At 39.5% G+C, this 25,181-nt stretch overlaps 1 protein-coding gene and 1 long non-coding RNA gene across 6 annotated transcripts in view; one reads left to right on the top strand and one right to left on the bottom strand.

Annotated features, from left to right (window-relative positions):
* The window catches only part of KLHDC1 (kelch domain containing 1), a 57,923-nt gene extending 43,118 nt beyond the window's left edge, over positions 1-14,805 (bottom strand). For 3 of the 5 annotated variants that reach the window (XR_009563123.2, XR_009563122.2, XM_030854904.3), the window contains exon 1: positions 10,396-10,838. Coding sequence is in view for 1 of the 5 variants with exons in the window: in XM_030854904.3 (XP_030710764.1) it covers positions 10,396-10,491 (96 nt within the window). In the remaining 4 variants the exon portion in view is untranslated. Of the gene's footprint in view, positions 1-7,875; positions 8,062-10,395; positions 10,839-14,771 lie in introns of those variants that run through there. The other 2 variants (XM_060294786.2, XM_060294785.1) reach the window with 2 other exon arrangements.
* On the top strand, positions 10,715-15,492 carry LOC132596865 (uncharacterized). Its single transcript, XR_009563126.2, has 2 exons — positions 10,715-11,484; positions 15,054-15,492. It is a non-coding gene; the product is annotated as an uncharacterized lncRNA (long non-coding RNA).
* Positions 15,493-25,181: the final 9,689 nt, after the last annotated feature.

Genomic DNA, 25,181 nt, shown 5'->3' with positions numbered 1-25,181 from the left:
AAGCTGATAACATAAACAGAATAGTACATTCTGATATTTATGATGAAAAGAAAAATTAGAATAATAATTTTCTTTATGTTAAGTTTTAAAACTTAGGGTTTAAAACAAATCCTTACATAAATCTATCATGATTACTTAGAATCTATAAAATAACTCAAAAATAGCTAGTTGTAAAAGATGTCAGTTTAAGAATTTCTAAGACCATATGATGCATAAATTATTAACATGCTAAACAGAGTTAGCTAATTTCCTCATTGCTATGTTAGTTAAATTTTTAAAATAGTATCTTGGCTACCAGGTCTGTCTACGCCTCTGTCTCTCTCTCTCTCTCTCAAACACACTCTCTGTCTCACACGTACACTCTCTCTCTCTCTCTCACAAACACAGCAGAAAACCATCATATTAATTCCAGGGAAACTTCCACTCATGTCTGACTGAGGAAACCATATTACATGGCTAAGTAAATAACTGTTAAGAAAGGGAGATTATAATTGCTTGATTCTAAAGTTTAATGGCATCAGGCTCTAGAAGTCTCACGCATACACCATTACAACAGAAATAGTATGAAAATGGATCCTGTTACTATTCTGCTTAAGTCCCTTCAATGCTTCCCTGCTGCTCTCAGGATAGTCTAAAATCCTTATGATTCTGTGTTATATGGTACCTGCTATCCCTCCAAAGTTCTTCTTGCCTTTAGTCATTGTGCTCCAGTCTTCTTTCAGTTTCCTTCTTACTTTCTCAGCAATTTCATTCCTAAATTATCCCTTCTCTTCTACATCATCAAGTTTCCTTCTCTACCAGATCACTCCTATCAATACCTAAACATGCCTTAGTATAACTCATCTTTAAAAACAAAAAAACCCAACTCTCCCATAACTCTTTCTCTTATTTCTCTGCTCCCTTCACAACAAAATTTCCATACTGAGTTAACTATAGTAGAAGTCTCCATTGCTTCACCTCTCATTATTTCATCAGTCCAGACTAATCAATCCAGACTCATTCCACTAAAACTGCTTTTGTCAAGGTCACCCTAAAAAAAGAGAACTAGTGAACTGATTCATCCAGAAACATAGCCCAGAGAGATGGAATATATAAAAAAGAAGAGACATGGAGGAAGAGAGAGAAGAACTAAGTCTAATCAGAATTGCATTAGGATGTAATAGGGAGAATGAGGAAGAGGCAATATTTGAAGAGACAAAGCCTGAGAGTTTTGCAAAATTGTTGAAAGTCATCAATCCTGAGATCTAGGAAGCCCTAACAAATTCCAAGCAGGGTAAATAAACAGAAATCCATACCTAGATACATCATAGTAAAACTGTATATCAAAGAAAAAGATACACTCTTAAAAGCTGCCAGAGAAAAGAAAGATCATCTCCAAATGAATGGCAACTAATGACTGACTTCTCATTAGCAACAACTCAAGAATAAATCATATTAGCCAATGTGCTTAATGAAAGTAACGGTCCACCTAGAATTCTATACTCAGTAAAAATATCTTTTAAGAACCGAGGTAAAATAAAGACATTTTCAAACAAAAACTGAGACAGCTGGCCAATAACAGACCCTCACTTTAAGAAATTCTAATAGATGTTGTACTTCTGGCAAAAGACAAATGATCAAAATTAAACATCTGAAATGCAACAAGCAATAGTGTGACAAGATACTGGTAAAGTGTGTGGGTAGAGTTAAACATAAAAAAGGCTAAGCTTTTTCTGATGCCTAATTTAAGGCGGGGGCTGCGGGGTACAGGTTAGGACTAACTAGAGAAGAGGGTGCTCAGATTTGAAAGCTTGTGAAGTATTTGAACCCTGTGGAAAGAAGTAAAATTATTAACTTGGAACTTTGTGAAGCATCCGTGCTGAAATAGAGTATCTACTAGATGACTAGAAATAAATCACCTAATTTCTATACAAGCAAAGAGAAAAAAATGGAAAGATAACAAAAAACCCAAAACATTTTCAAAATGACAAAGTTAAAGAAGGAGGAGGAGGAGAAATGAAGGGGGGCAAATATAAAACACATCTGATGAAAAAAGTGTATCAGAATTACTTTCAGTAGAAATAGGCTAAACTCTAGATATGTCAGACTAGATAAAAATAAAATACAGCTATGTTCAGGTTATAAGACATATCTAAAATATAAAGATACACCAAGTTTCCATCAGAAGATATGCCATGCAAATACTAACCAAAAGAAAACTAGCGTAGCCATATTAACACCAGCAAAATAGATTTTAAGACAAATAACATTACTACAGATAGAGGAGCATTACAAAATTATAAAATGTTCTATTAACCAGAAAGCTATAACAATTCTGAATTCATATACACCCAAAAAGGTAGCCTAAAGATATATATATAAAGTAAAATCTGACAGGATCATAAGGGGAAACTAACAAATCTACAGTTAGAGTGGGAGTTTTTTAATTTTAATACCTGTTACAGTAATTGACAGAACAGGAAGTAAAATAATAAAAAAAGGATACAGGAGATTTGAACACAACTAGCAAGATTAATAAAATGCACACATATAAAACACTCCCGTGAAGTGTTTGTGTATATATATACATATACATGCATGTATATGCACATATATAATTAGAATATATATTCTTAATGAGAACAAAGAGTATATTTATGAAAACTGATTACATGCTAGTCCTTAAAGCAAGCCTCAACATATTCCAAAGGACTGGTATTAGATAAGTAGAGACCACACTCTCTGAATATTAACACAATTAAGTTAGACATTAATAACAGAAAGGTAACTATAAAAATAGCATATTGTTAGAAATTTAAATTATTTTCCTAAACAACTTATGGGTCAAATAATAAATAATGATGGAAAGTATAAAATATTAGAACTAAAATGACAAAATACTGCTTATCAAAACTTGAGGAATACAGCTAAAGAGGTACTTAGAAGAAAATGTATAGCTTTATATACTGACATTAAAGAATTAAAAAGGCTCAAAAAGAATAAGTTGATCATCCAATGTCAGAAATTCAAGAAATAACAGCATAATAAACCCATAGAAAGTAGGAAGAAATAAGAAGGAGCAGATATTAATGAAAAATTTAAAAACACAACAGAGAGGATCAAGTAGACCAAAACTTGGTGTTTCTGAAGGCTGATAAACATGTGGCAAGACTATTCAAGGTGGATGGCGGGGAGGAAAGGAAGGCACCACTTGACAATTCTAGGAATGAAAAACGGGCCATATCTATAGCTACTACAAAGAATAAATAGTATTATGAACAACTTGAGTTTATGCCAATAAATTTTAAAACCTAAATGAAATGGATAGACTCCTGGGGCTGGAGGTGGGAGTGAGGAAACTTGACTCAAGAAAAAATGGAAAATGTGAATAATCCCACAGCTTTAAATAGATTGAATCAGAGATTTAAAACCTCCTCCACAAAGTACCAAACCCAGATGGCTTTAAAGATGAGTTCTTACAAACACTCAAAGAACAAGTAATTCAATCTTCCAAAAAATCTATTCCAGAATATAAAAGAAGGAACACTACCCAATCCACTTTTGAACATAGATGTAAAATTGCTAAAAAAGTAATTAGTAACTAGGATCCAGTGATGTATAAAAAGGGTAATATATTACACTAATTTGTACTTAATCCAAGGAATGGAACATTGGTTTAATATTACAAATATTACTTATTTTTTGTATAAGTCATCATATTAAGAGATCAAAGAAGAAAAAACAATTATCTCAGTATGATGCAAAAAAATCACTCTTGAAAACTCAACATTCATAAATTGAAAATCGGGTAAAAGGGCACGTCATTAATTTGAAAAAGGCCATCTACAAACAAACAAACAAGCAAAACCCTAAAGCAATCATCAAACTTAATGGTTAATAGTTGAAAACAATCACTCTGAGATTAGGACCAAGAAAAATTGGCTTCTATTTAACACTGTACTTCAGGTCCACCAGTGTAGTAAAGAAAAGGAAATAAAAAGGAATAAAGATTGGGATGCAAGAAACAAAACTGTCATCATCTGTAGATGACATGACTCTATATAGAAAATAAAAATATAATTAACAGATGAATTTTGAAAATTAATATAAGAAAGCTTGCCAGAATCAAAAATATTCAAGTCAACTGCATTTCAAAACACCAGCAACAATCAAGAAATTTAATTTTTGTAAAGAAATTTAGTTGTTAAAAAACAATAAAAAATACAAAGAAGCCAAGAATAAACCCAACAAAAGATATACAAGATCCCTATGAAGATACTATAAAACTCTATTGAAAGACATCAAAAAGTCCGGCATAGAGAGACATACTATACACCTGTATTTGAAGTCTCAATTTCATAACATGTTTATCATCCTCAAATGATCTAAGATTGAGTACAGTAACATAAAATCTCAATATGGTACTTTATTTGACAATCTGATTCTAAAGTTTATACAAATGAGGAAGCACTGTGGAAAGCAATTTAGCAGTTCTAAAAGTTGAATGTAGAATAACCATTTGACCCAGGAATTCCACTCCTAGGTACCCAAAAGAATAAAAAATAGGGGCTCAGATACTTGTATGCCAATATTCATATCAGGACTATTCACAATACACAAAAGGTGGCAACAACCCAAGTGTCCCAACAACAGATGAACAGATAAACAAAATGTGGTATATGCATACAGTGTAATCGTATTCACCGTAAAAAGGAAGGAAGTTCTGATACATACTGCAACACAGCGAACCTTGAAAATATTATGCTAAATAAAATAAGCCAGACTCAAAAAGACAAATATTGTATGATTCCACTTATATGAAATATCTAGGAAAATGCAAATACATAAAGACAGAATGATTAGAAGTTAGCAGGGACTGGGGTAAGGAAGGAGGGAGAGTTTCTGTTTGGAGTAATGAAGAGTTTTGGAACTAGATAGTGGTAACACTGCACAACATTGTGAATGTAATTAATGCCACCGAACTGTACAGTCACCTGGTTAAAATGGCAAATTAAATGTTTTATATATTTTACTATTATTGAAAAATAGTAAAGAAAATTCATACAAAAGAACAAAAGGCCCTAAATAACTAAACTATTCCTGAAGAACAAGAACAAGATAGGGTGGGGATGGGGCTTTTACCACCCAACATTTAGACTTCTAGTAAAGCCATTGTAATTTAGATACTGAGGTTCTGCCACAAGAATAAATAAACAGACAAACTGCACAGAATAAAGAACTTAGAAACAGACCACACATACATGGAAACTTGATGTGTAACAAACTGAGTTTGCATGTTAGTAGGGAAAGAGGGGACTATTTAATATATGACACAAGAACAACTGGTTATCCACACTGAAAATATAATGAAATTGGATCCCTACCTTAAACCAACCAAATAAAAAATTCAGATTTAAGAAAAAAAGATTTAAACACGGAAGGCAAAACCAAAAATCATTTAGAAGACAATACAGGAGACTTTATGATCTCCATAATGGGGAAGATTTCTTAAGATGCAGAAAGCACAAAGCGTTAAGGAAAAGACTGAAATTATATTAAAATTAAAACCTTCTGTTAAACAAAGGATAATCATCAAGAAAGTGCAACGATAAGCTACAAACTAAGAAGGCATATTCAACTCATACAACTATATAATTAAAGTATTCCTATAAATCAGTAAAAGACAACTCAATAGACAAATAAGCAAAAGACAGGAACCAGCATTTTTACAGAAGAGAAAACACAAATAGTTCATAAGGCTATGAAAATACATTCCACTGTAATCATGGAAAGTAAACAAAAACCACAATGAAATATCATGTCACACTCACTGGATTGGCAAAAACTTTAAGGCCAGGTGGCATCAAATGTTGTCAAGGATGTGGAGCAAGGAGGGGGCTGGTGGTAGTGTAGATGGATACAAATATTTTGGCAACACTGACATTCCCAAGTAAATGTGGAGATGTGTGCACCAGGCAACCCAGCATTCCATTCCTTGGTATATGCCCTAGGGAGTGTACATGTCCTGCTGCGTGTATAACAGGAGATATGTTACCGAGAATGCTCAGTGTAGCATTGCTTACAACCCAAAAAAACCCTGAAGCATTCAAATATTCATCCATAGGGGAATAGATAAGGAAATTGCCGTAAATTCACACAATAGAATATTATACAGGACACACATCAGATGAATGCATCCAGCGATGATTTTCAAAAGATTTAATAAATGGGCAGCACAGAAACTAACCAAACAGAATAAACACCAGGTAAACACAGGTACAGCCATGCAAGTGCACACCAGCTGAATACAAGTAATGTGTGAATCTAAAAAACATAATGTTAACTAAAAGAATTAAGTCATGAAAGAAAACACATGCTCTGATTCAAAAACCAAATAATATATTGTTTAGAGACAGATGCATGTGTGATAAAACTATAAAGAAAATAGTAATTAATAAGAAATCAAGATAGTGGTACCCTGTGAGGGTGGGAGGAAAAACATAATCAGTGAAGGATAAACAGGAGGCTTCTAAGGTACTGAGTCTAGCTGATTTTTTAATCTGGAAGTTAAACACGACAGTTATTTTACATACTCTTTTGTACATACGTTTCAAATTTTTAAATTAAAGAATAAAACTGTAAGAAATTAATATTAGGTAGCTCACGGAATCATCAGGGAAGCTGGAGAACCAGCCTCTGATCTATGTAGAGAGGAGCAAGGCCTGAAACCCTTCCAGAGAACCAGTCTGATGCACGAACTGCCCCAGCCACTGGTGAGCATCACACTGCGGCTTGTCGCGCTGCCTTTTGCCAGGGACCTTATCTTCCTACAACTTCTACTGCTCGCTAAGAATCCTCTTCAGGTCCTGACTTTTACAGGTTTATTCCTGAGCCCAAATCTAGCACACATACATCTAACAAACAGCATCCAAGTTACTTGCTCACAACCTAGCTGCAAGGGAAGCTGAAAAATACCTGGCACTCAGGTTCTTTTATATTGGGCACCTACCATGAGCTATGCCCAATTCTGGACACTGGAGACACAACAGGGAACAAAACCCCCTTCTTTATAGAATATACATTCTATGAAGGTAGGTAGGAGGTACTCAGACAACTAAAATAAATACTCCAACAAGACTCGCTTAGTGGGGGACACTACAAGAGGAAGGGGGTTCAAATGCTGGGCATCTAAAAAGAATAAATGTCTTCCACGTAATATGGATGGTCTGTGTCACCATCTATGAATATATAAAACGAACTATTAAGTTAAAGAAATACACACTTAAGGCTTTTAATACACATTGCTAAATTTCTCTTCAGAAAAGGTTACCAGTGCATGAGTAATTCATTTCCCCATGCTCTTCTCAAAAATTCTTTTTAATATTTGCAAATTGGAAAAGAAAATATGCATTATTTTCAGCTGGGTTTCTTTGATTCATATTCTATTTTGATTTCTCCTTTTGTAAACTGCTGTGCATATCCATTGCTCATTTTTCAAGGGAAATATTCATTTTTAATTTTACAGGACCTTTGTCTATCATAAATGTTGCAAATACCTCCCCCAGTTTGTCATTTGCCTTCTTACTTTATGGTGTTTAAAAAGCACAGATCTTAATTTTTTAAAACTTTGATCTTGACTGCTCTAAGATGATTAAACAATTTTCACTTACATTAAAAAAATTTTTGGTCTACCAATCCTTTTCCCTTATAGTTTTTTCCCAATTCAGTTTTTCTTTTCCCAACTCAAGATTTTACAAGAGTCACATATTTTCTTTGGTATCATATAGCTTAACTTCTCTACATTTGTCAATCCTAAAACTCCACTATCATTTTCCTCCAGCTGCCCCAGGACCATTTATTGAATAAGCAATTGTTTTTCCAGAATTGAAATGCTACCTTTTATATACAAAATACTCTTATATGCTTGGCTGTTTATGTTATTTCTTCTCCATTCCATCATGCTTTCTCAGCGTGCATCAGGACCACTGATTTAAAAGTATCATAATATGTTTTAATATCTGGTAGTATAAACCTTCATTCTTTTCAGACATTTTCTAAATTGATTCTTCTTCCCTTTAAGTCCTATTCAAAACAGAAATATATAGTTAAACAGATTCAGCTGCTAGCTTCTATAAGGAAAAGTTTAGGGCAAAATGTATTAATATCAATTGCGTTAGGGAAATAAAACTGTTCATACGATTAAACAGTAAGAAGAAAGCATATCATCTGTAAGGATGCTAAAACCCTGTGCTTCTCCTCCAAAATTTGGAAAAAACTACTCACAACTTTTAAATGCTCCTAGTTGCAATACTAAAGTTTGTATGAATTTCAGTAATGTGGAAAGGATATGGAAGAACCAGGAGCAAGAGAATATTCTGGCACCAATTATAATTTACTACTTACTTTTTTCAGCTTTGCTGCTCTTACCTCTAGAGGTAGGGCTGTTTTCAGATACAAAGTCCTTTAGAAAATGCTCAACGATAGAGTAATAAGTAATTTAGACAGATATATATTGGCCGTTCAAGTTTTAGGATATACATTTGTCAATTTTAACACACATTGTGTTAATGAGGAGGAAAATTGTGCTTGGAACATACAATCTGGAATTATCTGACCATTATTCTTAACTGCTGACTACTGGATTACCTCCAGATTCCAGGGTCTTTTCGCTGTTCAGAAGGATCTGAATAAAACAATTGTGGGAAGGATTCTATTTTTTCTCACGATATGCCATGTCTTCTTTTCTGCCTCCTACTCTCCCTTTCCTTCCGCTTATGCCTTAGACATATTTTAAGCGCTGACAATCCCTGGAATTTAAAAAGTAGTAGACTTGATCTAAATCTGTGTGGTACTTTCCAGGGTGGCTCATACAGCATTTACTCATTGGATCAATCAGTAGTAGGAAGTATTTGTATTCACTGCCACCTGAAGACCTGAAATCTTATCAATTACACAATTTTCAAGATTAAAATGAGATATAAAAAATTCAGACATTTCAGTTATGGGCTTAACAGAAATCTATACTGTCACAAGATATAAGATATTACAGATTACTATTTTAAGTGAGTTTTTTTTTCATTTAACTTTTACAATATTAAGAACCAATATAGCAGATGAAGTTTGACACCTGTACATCTTCAAGTGGCAGAGCTCAAAAACAATCAAAATATTTCTTCTGCAAAAACCATCATTATGTATAGACTGCTTTTTCATCAAGAACAAATGGTGGAAATATTAGACCTTAAGAGAGCATAGTCACCTAATTTATGTTTATCATAGAAAAAATAGCCTTTGGAAATCCAATATACCTATGTTGGAATCTGCTGCCCTTGAGGTCAAACGGTCATTCAAATTATTTACTCTTACTGATTCATCTTCCTTATTTTTAAAATGGGGACATTACTTACCTTACAAGATACGGTAAGGATTATACAAGATTAGGGATATGAGATTTCCTAGCACATGCCACGTATAGTAGGCACTCAAATGTGAGTTCTGATTTTCTCATCCTGATACTGAATCAAATTAAAAATAAACACACAAACAAAACAACAACAAAAACCAACTTGGATCTGAGAATCATTTAACATATACAGTATGTTCTTTATTTCAGTGAGCGATTCAGTCATGTTACATCTGTCACATAATAGCATCGAGTCAGTCAGAAAAATGTAGGTTCTACATCCAGTAGAACTCCAGATGGCTCGCTTTTCTTTTTTTTTAATCTGTAAACTAAAGGGGTTGTTTTCCATCTCTAGAATCCTTGATTCTATTATCCTACGATTATAGAGACAAAACAAATACACATATACAAACCTCCACTGTAGTGAGAATTTTAAAGCATAATACTCTTAAGTATATAGTTGCTAATACAAGTCTGTTTTGAGACTCGAAAAAATTTCGTAATTACCCCTTGGTAAAGGAATGCCACTAAAAATTACTTAGAAACACTTAAATGCTTCAGTGATTTCGATATTTCGGATCGCGCCGCGGGCATAAGTAAATATTTACAAAATAATATAGCACGGCATCCTTGGTGGGCTTTTTTGAGTCTGCGCAAGCAGTTAAAAATGATCATCAATCGCGCAGTAACCGACTGAGTGCTGGGTAAGCCGGGTTATCGGCCAGCTGCGAGGACCGGGGGAACTGGAGAGTGGGAAGAGCCCCGGACTGGGGTTTGAAGGCTAGTTTCCTAGTGGAAGCAACGGCGGCGCGGCGTCAAGCCCTGGCGCGGCGGGAGAGCGGCCGATGGCGGAGGGCCGGGCGGGGTGCGGGGGGCACCGGGCGCGCCGGCCTGGTCCGCGGACCGGCCCCCGCGTAGGGGCCGGGTGTGGGCGGGTGCTCGGCGGCCACTCTGGCCGAGAAGCCGGGCGGGCTCCCGGCGCGAGTCCGCCCCGTCCCGCCTCTTCCCCTTACCACGTAGCCCCCCCACACGTAGAGGAAGTTTCCGTCCACCACTGCGCAGTGGCCGCTGCGCTCCTCGGCCACGCAGAACAGCTGGGAGTCCGCCATCCACGCCGTCGCTCGGTCCAGCCGCTCTGCGCGATGCAGCCCCCTGCCCACGGAGCGGCCTTTCCTCCCGCCCGGCTCCTCCACGCACGAACGGAACGCGTCGAGGGTCGAGATTGGTGGGAAGGCGGCACCAGTGCGGCTGCGCCGTGCCGAAGCCCGCCCGGGAAGCCGAGCCTGGGGCGGCGTCGCCAGTTAGGGATGCTTGAGGTCTGAGTGGGCAGGGAGGTGCCTTGGCTTCTCCGCAACCCTGCCACCCGCTGATTTCGTGTCACTTGCGATTGTGTTGTGTGGGCGGAACAACCTGTGTACCTTATGCAGTGGCTCAGTGGACTTCTGGTCCATGGGCTTGATGCTGCTGTGACTTAAATCAATATGTTAATACATTAATGCTTTGTGAGGGTTTGCCTTTTCCATTCAACCTCTAGTAGAGATAGTTATCCAGAGAGAGAGAGAGAGAGAGAGAGAGAGAGAGAGGACTTTAAATATATATGTATATATACATGTATATACATGTAGAGAAATAACTGAGGACATGGAAGGAGACGTGACCCATGAGTCCCCACGGCAAGCTGGGTGCGTGCGAAAAAGCCAGAACTGCAAGCAGTCCTGAGTGCTTTGGGCACTGATCCATGAAATGTCCTCAGTATAATCAGAATAATGGGAACACAAGGAAATGTCCTTGTGCTGCTTTTGCGGTTCAAGGACGAAGCACGGCATGTTCTTAAGAAAACCCATTGTTTATTGTATAATCAGTAAAAGCATATCTGGCTGCTTTGGTATTTCTGGAATGTTAAGAAAACAAGTCTTAAGATGTAAACTTAGATAATGCTTAAATAAAAGTCACCACAGCAGGACGAGACGGCGCTGTTATTGCCTGAGAGAGCAGCAGCCCTCTACTGCTGTGTTTCTGCACAATTCATCTCGTGTGATGAGCTTACTTTCAGCCCTGACATAAGAAACTACAACATTTGGCACCCGAACAGGGACCTGAAGGTAAGCATCGAGGTCACGCGGGACCGAAGGGGATTTTTGTACGCTAAAAGAGAAAAGCGAAACCTCCGGGAAGAGTAGAGTCATGGGGAATTCTCCCTCAGTGGAATGTCAATACATTAGACTCCTAAAACAGTTACTACGGAGTTCTGGAGTGAAAGTGAAACAAGAATCTTTTGATGAATTGTTTGCGGGGATTCGTAAACATTGTTACTGGTTTCAACCTACTGGTCATAACCAGTTGAATTTAAAAGTTTGGAAACAGGTTATGCGAGCATTAAGAAGAGCTCATCAGTATGGAGACCCTATATCTGTTAGTATCTGGTCTCTCTGTATTCTAATTTCCCTTGCCCTGGAATCATTACAATCTGAGACTGAAAGTGAAAATGGGGCGCGCCCTCAGCGTTTGAATTCTGCTCCCGATCACTCTGCTGCTTTTCGTACTCTATTCCGTGAGTCTCCTATAGAGGACCTTCCTCCGCTTCCTCCTCTTATGTCTGAGACAGGAGAGGATTCTTCGGGTTCCAGTGATGAAGGGGCTTTTTCTGATGATGATAAAGATCGGGAGCAAGCTAGCAAACAAAATGAGATGCCACTTTCTCAACAGAATGAGATTTCTGATATACTTTCAAATTTGAAAGATTTGATGACTAAATTGGAAGAAAATAAAAACAATGCTACCACCCCTTCATATCAGGAGACATGTCCTACTATTCCTTCAGCTCCTCCTTTAGAATTAGCAGCTTATCCTGTTGGAGCCTCTTGTCAGTTTCGATTTCCTCTAAAACCTGAATTTAATAAACTTTTACTGGAAGAAGCGATGAATAAGGAAGAAAAGCAATATTCTGAACCATTTTTTGCTTTCCCTATTGTTAGACAAGCTATGCCGGCTAACAATCAATTTCCGAATGGATATATGAACGTTGAGTATAACCCTCATGATTTAAAATTTTTAAAAATGCTAAAAGAAGCCGTTAATGCATATGGGATGCATTCTAATTATGTTCAAGGTCTTTTGTCTGGGTATGCTTCCGAAAACATATTAATTCCTCAGGATTGGGAGGCGCTTGCCAAGACTGTTCTTGAACCTGGACAATATATGGAGTTTAAGACTTGGTGGAAAAAAGAAGCTGAAAACATGGCAAGGACTAATGCGGCCCGTAATCCTCCAGGGCCACTTTTAGATGAATTAATAGGAGCAGGCGCATTTAGTAATCTACAAGCTCAAGCTCAATTTGACGATTTACGAATCATTCAAATACGTATGTGTTGTTTGCGAGCATGGCTACGAGTGGAACCCCCTGGAAAAACAGCACAATCTTTTACTAAGTTAATGCAAGGGCCTGGTGAGCCTTACACTGATTTCTTGTCTAGATTGCGTGCAGCCATTCAAAGAGATGTAGCACAAATAGATGTGCAAGATTTATTATTACGATCCTTGGCCTTTGAGAATGCAAATCCTGAATGCCAGAAGGCATTGCGGCCTTTACGAGCTGTAAACTCTCCACTTTGAACCATATATAAAAGCTTGCCATGATATTGGATCTCCTACTTATCATGCCAATTTACTTGCAGCTGCCATAACTGAAGGAATGAAAGATAATCGTACTAAATGTTACAATTGTGGAAAGTACGGACATATGAGGCGAGATTGTCGAAAAGGGCAAGGCCAAATATCAAAACAGGTTAAGAATGAGCAGGCACCTGGTATGTGTCGCCGGTGTGGTAAAGGACGACACTGCACTAATGAATGCCGTTCCAAAAAGGATAAGTTCGGAAATCTTTTGCCTCCACGAGATAATATCTCGGGAAACGGGAAGTTAGGCCCAACCCGGGGCCGCAACAACAATACGGGGAAAGCGACAGTAAATTCTCAACAGTATCCAGTAAGCAATGGCAGCTTTCATCAGACACTACAGGACAATCTCAACATCGGCTCTTAGTTACTGATCTCATGCATGCTACCAGCGGCAGTGCTGCCGTTGACTTAATTGCTCCTCGAGAGTGTATCCTTACGCCAGCAGGAGGAGTTCATAAATTAGCTACAGGAGTTTATGGGCCTATACCTGCAGGAACCGTGGGACTATTATTAGGACGAAGTAGTTTGACTCTGCAGGGTATAACAGTTCATACTGGAGTTATTGATGAGGTTTATAATGGAGAAATTTCTATTATGATTTCTGTTACAAAACCTATAGAATTTAATAAGGGACAAAGAATTGCTCAATTGTTACTGTTATCATATATAAAACAAGCAGCCGCCCCGGTAAAGCGTGCTGGGGGGTTCGGCACCACGGGAAAAAATGTTTTTTGGCAATCCTTTATCAACGATCAACGTCCCCAATTAACGATTACCTTCAATAATAATGTGAAATTTACGGGCCTTTTTGATACGGGAGCTGATGTGTCTATAATAAAACAGTCTGAATGGCCTTCATATTGGCCTTTAGAAAAGGTGGAAGCGTCATTGATTGGAACCCTTTTGGCTCTGCCCGAGGAAAAAGGGGTCTGAAGAATTTACACTGGCATAGAGAGAATAACACTATTAATAGCAATACTATTAATGATACCATAGTATGGCATGCTGGAGGGTTTTCTCCTCCTGGTCCTCATTTAAATGGATTTCCTATCCAAAAGGATTTGTGGAAGCTTATGGCAGATTTGGAAAAGATTAATGCTTGGGTAGGACGTATGGCTAACAAATCTGGACATTATAGTTTGACTTTTCATAAAAATGTTACTCGGTATACTCGTGGTTGTGTGAAATTACCTTATATATTGTTAAAAGGACCAGCTGAATGGAATAAGACTCTAGGTATTATAATATGTAAAAATTGCGCTCTGTATACCTGCATTAACTCTAGTATATCTTTTAACATATCTACTGAAAGTTTGTATATTTTACGAGCTCGGACAGGTCTTTGGCTTCCTGTTAATCTTGGAAGGGAATGGCAAGAATCTCTCCCTATGGCTGTTTTGCAATATTTAGCTGATGCATTAAAAAGAAGTAAAAGATTCGTAGGAATGTTGATTGCAGCTGTCATAGGTATTATATCCATAACAGCTACTGCTGCAGTAGCTGGAGTTGCTTTAGAACAATCTATTCAGACCGTTGATTATATAACTGATTGGCATAAAAATTCTGAAATGCTTTGGTCCTCTCAACGACAAATTGATTCGGAAATACAGTCGGAAATAGCAGACTTACAACAAGCTGTGGTTATGTTGGGAGACCAACTTGTGAATTTACAAAGACAAGTGAAGCTACGTTGTGACTGGAATCAAAGTACCTTTTGTGTCACTTCGGTTCCGTATAATCAGTCTGCATTCCCCTGGGAAAAAATAAAAAAAAATCTATTACATCACAAAAATTTGACAGAAGAAATTGTGAACTTACAAGGGGAAATTCAACAAACTTCAGAAGAGATTACAACGACTTAATTCGCAAAAAGTATCGACTGGAATTATTCAAGGACTTAATTTAAATCCTATGTCTAAATTACATGCTTTATTTGGTTCTACCGCAGGATTGTTAATGATTATTATAATAATAATCATATGTTTAATTGTAGTCCGACGACGATTGCAAGCCACCTGCCATGTAACATCGCAACAAGCTGCCGTGTTCTCCTTGATGCTGCACGAGCTGCAAAACAAAAAGGGGGAAATGTAGAGAAATAACTGAGGACGTGGAAGGAGACGTGACCCATGAGTCCCCCCGGCAAGCTGGGTGCGTGCGAAAAAGCCAGAACTGCAAGCAGTCCTGAGTGCTTTGGGCACTGATCCATGAAATGTCCTCAGTATAATCAGAATAATGGGAACACAAGGAAATGTCCTTGTGCTGCTTTTGCGGTTCAAGGACGAAGCACGGCATGTTCTTAAGAAAGCCCATTGTTTATTGTATAATCAGTAAAAGCATATCTGGCTGCTTTGGTGTTTCTGGAATGTTAAGAAAACAAGTCTTAAGATGTAAACTTAGATAATGCTTAAATAAAAGTCACCACAGCAGGATGAGACGGCGCTGTTATTGCCTGAGAGAGCAGCAGCCCTCTACTGCTGTGTTTCTGCACAATTCATCTCGTGTGATGAGCTTACTTTCAGCCCTGACATAAGAAACTAAAATATATATATATATATATATATAAATTAAGAATTTTCTAAAACGTATGCCAGCAAACTACGGCCCTGCAGGCCAAATCTTTCTGCTGCCTGCTTTTGTAGCACCCACAAGCTAAGAACAGTTCAACATTTTGAATGGTTGAAAAAAATTCAAAGAAGAATGATATTACTCATGAACATGATAGAAATCCAAATTTCAGCATCTGTACATAAAGTTTTATTGCCACACAACCACCCTCATTCGTTTAAGTATTGTCTATGGCCGCTGATGTAAGCCACAGAGTTGAGTAGACAGAGCTGAGTAGCTGCAACAAAGACCAGAAATCTCCCACTGCCAAAAATATTTACTGTCTGGCCCCTTCCAGAAAAAGCTGGTTAACCCTTGCTATAAAATGATGTACTGAAGTAAAACTAGGGCCAGGAAGGAAGAAAATAATTATACCAACGTCTAAAAATGCACTTGTCCAGAGTTACCCTTTGAAGAGAACGTGGCTGCCCACCACTCAGAACAAGTTCATTTATTCGGTGTATATTTATTAAGTGCCTGCTTGCTGTAGATAGTTGGTATTGAGGCCCTGTTAAACACAAACGCTGAAGGAATCAAGTATGATTGATTCCTCAGAGCCTTGTAGTAGTAGACACCAAAGAAATACTAAATATGTAGATAATAAATATCTGTTGACTGAATGAATAAACAAAATGAATTTTAAGATGAATAAGACGTAGTTCTACCACAGGGACTTCAAAGTCCAGTTAGAGGGAAAGAGATGTAAAGAAATGCATGCAGTGTGGGATGAGAAGTGGCAATAGTAGAAACGTGAACAAAATACAGCAGAAAAGCAGAAAGGAAATACACGATCACTGGGCGGCGGGGGCGCACAAAAGGAGACACAAGGTTTTCATACAAGTTGTATAAATAGTTCCCTATGAGTGTAGAATGCTTGCAGGGAGCAGCCAAGGATAAAGCTGGAATAGTCCATCTTGCAGCCTTGTCAGGTTAAAGAGTCTGAACTTTAACTGTAAGGCCAAAGGGTCTTAAGCAGGGGAGTAAATAATGTAACTTGATTATTAGAACTTTTACTTTGGATTGGCGGTGGGGGCGTGGAGGCGATCAGGACTGAAGGCATAAAGGCAGATGGCCCATAGGACAGCTCTGGTGTAACGTGGGTGCTCATAAATGGTAGTAGCAGTAGTAATAACCCCTCCTGAGCACTGGCCTTGACCTCCATTTCCAGGGGTGAGGTGGGGTCCGTCTCCAGATGGCACCCTGTGTCCCTAGCAATGACACGTTAGCTCTGGGGGTGCTGAGACCAGCTCTCATTGTTGTTATTAACGAATGGAACCTGGTGGTCCTTTGTCCCAGAAACTCCCTTTCCACCTGCAGTGGAATGCCAAAGCCCTCTCCAAGACTTCTGTGAATTCTTAGGGCTATAATCTCATAGTCACCTCTGGCTTTAAACTCCTACTGCTACTGGAATAATTCCATTTACAGGTTTATGGATCTTCTCCCCATGAAGCATGTTATTTCACATCACCCCAGACATGAAAAACATAGAAGCACATTGTATTTTCTTTCAAAACCCACTCTTTTTGTGTGTGTGTGTGTGGTACGCGGGCCTCTCACTGTTGTGGCCTCTCCCGTTGCGGAGCACAGGCTCCGGACGCACAGGCTCCAGACGCACAGGCTCAGCGGCTATGGCTCACGGGCCTAGCTGCTCCACGGCATGTGGGATCCTCCTGGACCGGGGCACGAACCCGTGTCCCCTGTATTGGCAGGCAGACTCTCAACCACTGCGCCACCAGGGAAGCCCCAAAACCCACTCTTAAAGGTCATTTGTATTTCTACTAAATTTCACTGAAGTAAAAGGTAAAAGTAAAAAGATGACAGAGAAGGGGTTTATATCACAGAAAGAAAATAGTTTCAAACAGAACATGATTACCCTCATTCTTAAAACCTCATCAGCCATGCCACCATTTTGGCCTTGTCAGAGACAAACCAGGTCGGACACTAGTTAAAAAAGCAAGGATAGATTTTGTTCAGTAACAAACTATTGTCATGGGGAAGAGGATGCACTGTGAACTGAACTGAACTTTGTGGAAATTGAAGGCAGGAGACTTTTTAAAGCTTTCAGTGTACCGAGGGAAGGCACTGAGGGGCGCTGAAGAGGGTTGATCCCTGTGGCTAGGCCATCTGGGCGTGTTAATTGGAGCATATCCAGAGAAGAAACAAACTTCTATCTTTATGACTAGAGGCAGTGATGCAAGTTAAGGCAAGGCACCCACTAAAATTAGGCCTTTATCTTCCCACAGGGCTGGGGAGCAAGAGTAAGAATTATCTCCCTATATGTTTGCATTTCAAAGAGCTCTCAGATGCTTGGAGAAACAGTTTTGTTTGGTAAATTTACACCTCAAAGGCAGAGAAAGGATGTATAATTGCAAGCTTTCTAAAGTAACTGCCGGGCTTCCCTGGTGGCGCGGTGGTTGAGAGTCCGCCTGCCGATGCAGGGGACGCGGGTTCGTGCCCAGGTCCGGGAAGATCCCACATGCCGCGGAGCGGCTGGGCCCGTGAGCCATGGCCGCTGAGTCTGCGCATCGGGAGCCTTTGCTCCGCAACGGGAGAGGCCACAGCAGTGAGAAGCCCGCTTACCGCAAAAACAAAAACAAAATAAAGTAACTGCTATAAGGGGGCGTTGGAGGGAGGGTTCAGGGGCCTATCTGCCTATCACCAGGTTTGGGGCCGGAACAAACAGTAAATTCTCTTGGCAGCCTTGAGCTTTTTCAGGCAGGCAGGCACTCTAAGGGGCACTGGAGTCATTCTAGGGGTGTGGCCTTGAGCTGTTAGAAACTATGCTGGTGCTTGTTCAAGTCTCTTAGTATGGCAGGGGCGCGGGGTCTGGACGAAATCGTTTGTGCCAAGAGTCAGATTTTACAAGCTAAGGTTGAGGCTTAGTTGAGAATAGGGCTCAGAGGAGCTTGACTAGAGTTTGGTCAAGAAGAGAGTCTTGATCACCTTTCCGCTGGCCTTCTCTCCTTAGGTCCTAGCCTCAGGACATTCTGCTGACGCCTCTCTACATTCTCCCCTCCAAGACTGTCCCCCAGGAGTAGCATTCCTTTTAACATATGCAAAAATAAGCTCAAAATGCATTAAAGACTTAAACATAAGACCTGAAGCCCTAAAACTCCTAGAAGAAAACAGGGGGAAAGCTCCTTGACATTGGTCTTGGCAGTGATTTTTTTTGGAGATGACACCAAAAGCATAGGCCACAGAAGCAAAAATAAGCACATGGGACTACCTCAAACTAAAAAGCTTCTGCACAGCAAAGGAAACAATCAACAAAATGAAAAGGCAACCTACAGAATGGTAGAAAATATTTCCCAATAATATATCCAGTGAAGGTTAATATCTTAAATATATAAGGAATTCATAAAACTCAGTAGAGAAAAGAAAAGATTAAAAAATGAGCAAAGGACCTGAACAGATATTTTCCCTAAAAAGACATACGAATGGCCAACAGGTACATGATGTATAATACCGACATGTACATCACTAATCATCAGGGAAATGCAAATCAAAACCACAATGAGATATTTTGTCACACCTAGTAGGATGGCTGTTGTCAAAAAGTCAAATATAATAAGTGCTGGCAAGGATGTGGAGAAAAGGGAACCCTGTACACTGTTGGTGGGAATGTAAACTGGTGCAGCCACTATGGAAAACAATATAGATGTTCTTTAAAAAATTAAAAATCGAACTACCATATAATCTAGCAATCCCACTTCTGGGTATATATCCAAAGGAAAAAGATCACTCTCTCTAAGAGATATCTGTACTCCCATGTTCATTGCAGCATTATTCACAATAGTTGATACATGGAAACAAACTGTCAGTGGATGGATGGATAAAGAAAATGTGGTATACATATACAATGGAATATTATTCAGCTTTCAAAAAGAAGGAATTCCTGACACTTGTGTCAACATGAATGAACCTGAAGGACATTATGCTAATTGAAATAAGCCAGATAGAGAAAGGCACATGTTGCATGATCTCACTTATTTTATTTATTTATTGGACATGCTGCATGGCATGTAGGATCTTAGTTCCCCAACCAGGGATTGAACCCACACCCTCTGTAGTGGAAGTGTGGAGGCTTAACTGCTGGACCACCAGGGAAGTCCCTGCATGATCTGACTTAAATGTGGGATCTAAAAATGTCCAATTCATAGAAACAGAGAGTAGAATGGTGGTTATCAGTGGCTGAGGGTTGGGAGAAATGTGGAGATGTTGGTCAAGGGTACAAACTTTCAGTAATAGAATGAATAAATACTAGAGACGCAATGTATTACAAGTGACTATAGCTAATAATAATGTATTGTATACTTGAAATTTTCTAAGAGAATAGATCTGAAGTGTTTTCACCACACACACACAAAATGGTAACTATGTGAGGTGATGAATATGCTAATTAGCTTGATTGTGGTAATCATTTCACAATGTAAACATATATCAAAACATCACATGTGCACCTTAAATACTTACAATTTTTATTTGACAATCGTTCTTCATAATGTTGAAAAAAAAAGAAACCAGATGAGGGACTTCCCTGGTGGCACAGTGGTTAAGACTCCACACTCCCAATGCAGGGGGCCCGGGTTTGATCTCTGGTCAGGGAACTAGATCCCATATGCATGCCACAACTAAGAGTTCACATACTACAACTAAGGAGTCCCCCTGCCACAACTAAGGAGCCCGCTCACCAAAACTAAGACCCAGCACAACCAAATAAATAAATATTAAAAGAAAAAGAAACTAGACACAAAAGAATACCTGCTATATAATTTCATTTATATGAAATTCAAGATATACAAAATTAATTTATGGTAATAGAGAGCAGAAGAGTAGTTGTTTGGGGTAGGGAGAGGGGATTTATGTAATTGAGTACAAGGAAATATTCTGGGTGATGGAAATTTTCTATATCATGATTAGGGTGGTAATTACATAGGTTTATACATTTATTGAAACTCATGTATTCTTTATGTATGTGCAATGTAAATTATGCCTCAATAAAAAAATACATATATTTAAAGTTATCACTGTATCATTTGCTTGTTACTAGTAACACTGGCACTGTATTTTTGAAACGACCTACTTGTCCTCCTGGACCTTAAAGTATGTTTGGGGCTATAGACCAGCAAACAGACAACTACCATGCTCTGCAGTAAGTGTAATGATAGCAAAAGTCCAGGGCACCTTGGGGCTTCATAAGAGGGCCCCTAACTCAGATCTGGGAGAGTCAGGGAAGGTTCCCAAGAGAAAGTAAAGTCTAAGCTAAGAAGTGAAGGATGAATGGAAGTTGTTTAGGCAAATGTAGGGGAAGAGGAAGGGGAGTGTTCCTGGCGGATGGAACAAGAGAGGAAGAAAGAGATGGCTTGTTCACTTTATCCTAATATGAGATTTGGAAACGGAGGGAGGTGACATAATAAGAATTATGTTTTAGAAAGCTTATTCCGATGGCAAGGTTGGAGACAAAGAGACCCGTTGGCAGGTCAGTCCCTGCTACTAGAGAGGCTGATAACCTAGTAAGGCCCCTAGCCATAGCGATAGAAATGGTCAGGTCATGGGCTTCCCTGGTGGCGCAGTGGTTGAGAGTCCGCCTGCCGATGCAGGGGACACGGGTTCGTGCCCCGGTCCGGGAAGATCCCACATGCCGTGGAGCGGCTGGGCCTGTGAGCCATGGCCACTGAGCCTGCGCGTCCGGAGCCTGTGCTAAATAAAAAAAAGAAAGAAAGAAAAAAAAAGAAATGCTCGGGTCTGAGAGATACTTAAAAGGTAGAACCAAAGGGACTTGGCTGATTGGTTTATGGAGAATGAAGGAGAAGGAGGTGTCAACGATGCTGCCTAGTTTACTAGCATAGTCACTGGGTGGAAGGGGTAGAGTCCTTCACCAGGGTAGTGAACTTGGGAGGAGGAGCAGACTTTGGAGGGATGATGGTAAGTTCATTTGGGCACATATTGAGTTGAATTTGAAGCTTGAGAAAATATGGATTTTGGAGTCATCAGCATTTAGTTTTCATTGAAGTATTAGGACTTTACGGCCAGGTGAAGGAGTCATAGGGAAGAGAAATTGAAAATTTATGGGAGAAAAAGGAATCATTGTCAGATTGTGAGAGGAAGCTGGGAAATTGGGATAGATTCTTTTATCTTCAATTTCTTAACATGAAAAATATCAAACATAAAGAAAAGTTGAAAAAAATAGTTCAAGGAATACCTGTGTACTCTCCACTTAAGTTTAATAATTGTTACTATTTCCATAATAGCTTTATATTTGTTTATATGTGTGTGTCTACATTTTTCGTTTTGCTGAATTATTTGAAAGTTACACTTCAGCATTCATTTCCTAAAAATAGGGGCATTCATATATATAATCACAATATTATTATCACATTTAAGTAATTAAAAGTTATTACTTAATATAATTTAATATCCAATCCATATTCAAGATTCCCAAATTTCATTGGGAATAAATAAAAAACATGGGGCTGGGCTTCCCTGGTGGCGCAGTGGTTGAGAGTCCGCCTGCCGATATAGGGGACGCGGGTTCGTGCCCCGGTCCGGGAGGATCCTACATGCCGCGGAGCGGCTGGGCCCGTGAGCCATGGCCACTGAGCCTGCGCGTCCGGAGACTGTGCTCCGCAACGGGAGAGGCCACAGCAGTGAGAGGCCCGCGTACCGCAAAAAAAACAACAACATTTATCACCTCACACAGTTTTTGTAGGTTGGGAATTTAGGAACAGCCTCGCTGGGTGATTCAGCCTCGTCTCTCTGAGGTTGCAGTCAAGATACTGGAGAGAGTTGTAGTCATCTGAAGACTTCACTAGGGCTGGAAGATCTGCTTCTGAAATTGTTCACAGTTGCTGGCATGTGGATGGCAAGTTGGTGCTGGCTGTTGCAGGAGGCCTTGATTTCTTAACACATGGACCTTTCCAAGAGCTGCTTGAGGGCAGCTGGTTTCCTCCAAGAGAATCTTGGGTGATTTTGCTGTTTAAAATGGACTCCAAGCATAGTGATGAAGTGCTTTCTAGTGTTCCAAGGCATAAGAAGGCTGTCATTTGCCTTAGGAAGAAAACACATGTGTTAGATAAGCTTCCTTCAGGCATGAATTATAGTGCTGCTGCCTCTGAGTTCAATGTTAATGAATCAACAATATATATTAAAGATGTCTTTAAACAGAAACACACATAAAGCAAGGTTATGTGCTGATAAGTTGATGAAAATGCTGTGACCAGAGGCTCAGAGGAGCCTTACCCCTTACCCTAGGAGCAATGATTATTTGCTAATTCAGTGTTGGTGGTGACTGTCTAGAACGTAATCACCTTGAATAATGAGAATCAACTGTTTATTTATCCATATTTATTTCCTCTCCTTTCTTACATAAAAGTTCAAATTTTCATTGCAGTTTTTCGTCATTGGAATATATTTTGGGAGCAGGCGACAATCACTGCCTCTGCCCCCCCCACCCCCGCAGGAACCTGTGCCGGCTGCCATACCTGCACACCCCCTATCAAGGGGATAATGGCCAGCACACACTTAGGAAAGAGGTGGAAAGCATCCAAACTGAAAGCAGCCCTAGGGCCAAAAATATTAAACCAATACAAGCTATACAAGGATGCTCCTGCATATAAATAGCCTTCCAAGACTACAGAAGATAATTGTTTCTCCTAAATTCACAGAGTAAGAGAAATATAAGTAAAATGAAGAAGCAGAGGAACCACTCCCAGTTAAAAGATCCAGAGAATTCCCCTAAAGGAACAAACAATGAAACAGTCCTCTTCAGTCTAATAGACACCGAGTTCAAAAAGGAAGTAAAGAAGATACTGAAGGAATTAAGAAAGCTTATCAGCAGAAATGCAGATTACTGTAAAAAGGAACTAGAAACTATAAGGAGGAGGCAAGAAAAATTAGGAAATTCATTTGCTGAGATGAAACCTGAACTAAAGACAATGAATAGCAGAATGAATAATGCAGAAGAACGAATAAGTGATCTGGAAGACAGAATAATGGAAATCACCCAATCAGAACAGCAGACAGAAAGCCAAATGAAAAAAAAAATTGAAAGCAATATAAGACACCTATGGGATAATATAAAGTGGGCCAATCTACACATAATAGGGATCCCAGGAGAAGAAAGAGAAAAGGGGATTGAAAATGTAATTGGAATGTATTTCACTGAAAATATACAGAGAGCTGTGTTCAAAAATCACTTTTTGGGGCTTCCCTGGTGGTGCAGTGGTTAAGAATCCGCCTGCCAATGAAGGGGACACGGGTTCAAGCCCTGGTCCGGGAAGATCCCACATGCCGTGGAGCAACTAAGCCCGTGCGCCACAACTACTGAGCCTGCACTCTAGAGCCCGCGAGTCACAACTACTGAAGCCCGCGCGCCTAGAGCCTGTGCTCCGCAACAAGCGAAGCCACCGCAATGAGAAGCCCGCGCACCACAACAAAGAGTAGCCCCCGCTCGCCGCAACTAGAGAAAACCAGCGCACAGCAACAAAGACCCAATACAGCCAAAAATGAATAAATTAAATAAATTAAGAAAAAAAGAAGGGGACAGATTCCCCCCCCCTTTAATAAAAAAAAATCACTTTTCTCTGTGATGTTACGTTACCAATTCAATATACAGGTATATTGGTTTTGGTCTGCTTTCAGTTTTGTTTACTTTTTTCTTTTCTGTTTTTGAATATGAAAAACATATACATTGATTGACAGAAGTCTCACTACAAAGAAAGGTCTCACTTCCATCTTTATCCCTTCCAGCCGTAAAGGTTAATCATTTTTTGGTGTGTCCAGTGTTACCTTTAAGAGGTTTTTTAAAATACAAATTCAAGTAAACAAATATGTATATATATTCTTATGTTCCCTCCTTTACCATATTTTGCTTTTTGTTGTTGTTGTTATCCGGATACCCTGGAGGTCACCGTGTATCCGTTCTTAGAAACCATCCTCACGTTTTATGAGACGGAGCGTTCACTTATAAGCACTCCACGGTTTTATTTAACTCACTGAAGCAACCGTTTTGAAGCTGGCACATTAACAGCTCACTTGCTGCAATCAGACCGAGTTCAAATCCTGGCTCCCTCACTTACTTACAGAACGTTTCATCTTGAGTGAGCCATCTACCATCTTTGTGTCTTACTCTCCTAATCTGTAAAATGAGGATGTTGAAAAAACAGCACACAACTCATTAGGCTTTAGGAGCAATACGTTAAAACGCTTATGATAGTACATGGTGCATAGGAAGCCCGCAACTTAAATAAAAAGCGGGGTGGGTGAGAATGATGGTGATGTGTAGCAGCTTCGAGTGAATGTCGGGGAAAACCCTGTGGTGACACAAAGCATAAGGGCGCCAGGGTCCGGGAGGAGCCCGACCGGAGTCACGGAAGGTGGAGGGTAGCGATGGGACTACTAAGTGGCCCAACGAAGCATTTGAGATAGGGAAGCACATTCCCAACCAGACACCAGGGAAAGACGCCCTCGCTCTTCAGTCTCCGAGCAACAGAGCAGTGCAGGGTCGTCTTCTTCT

This window comes from Globicephala melas, chromosome 2 (assembly GCF_963455315.2).
Source record: "Globicephala melas chromosome 2, mGloMel1.2, whole genome shotgun sequence".
NCBI lineage: Eukaryota > Metazoa > Chordata > Mammalia > Artiodactyla > Delphinidae > Globicephala > Globicephala melas.
Note: the sequence above shows the minus strand (reverse complement) of the source record. Positions and strands in the feature narration are given on the sequence as shown.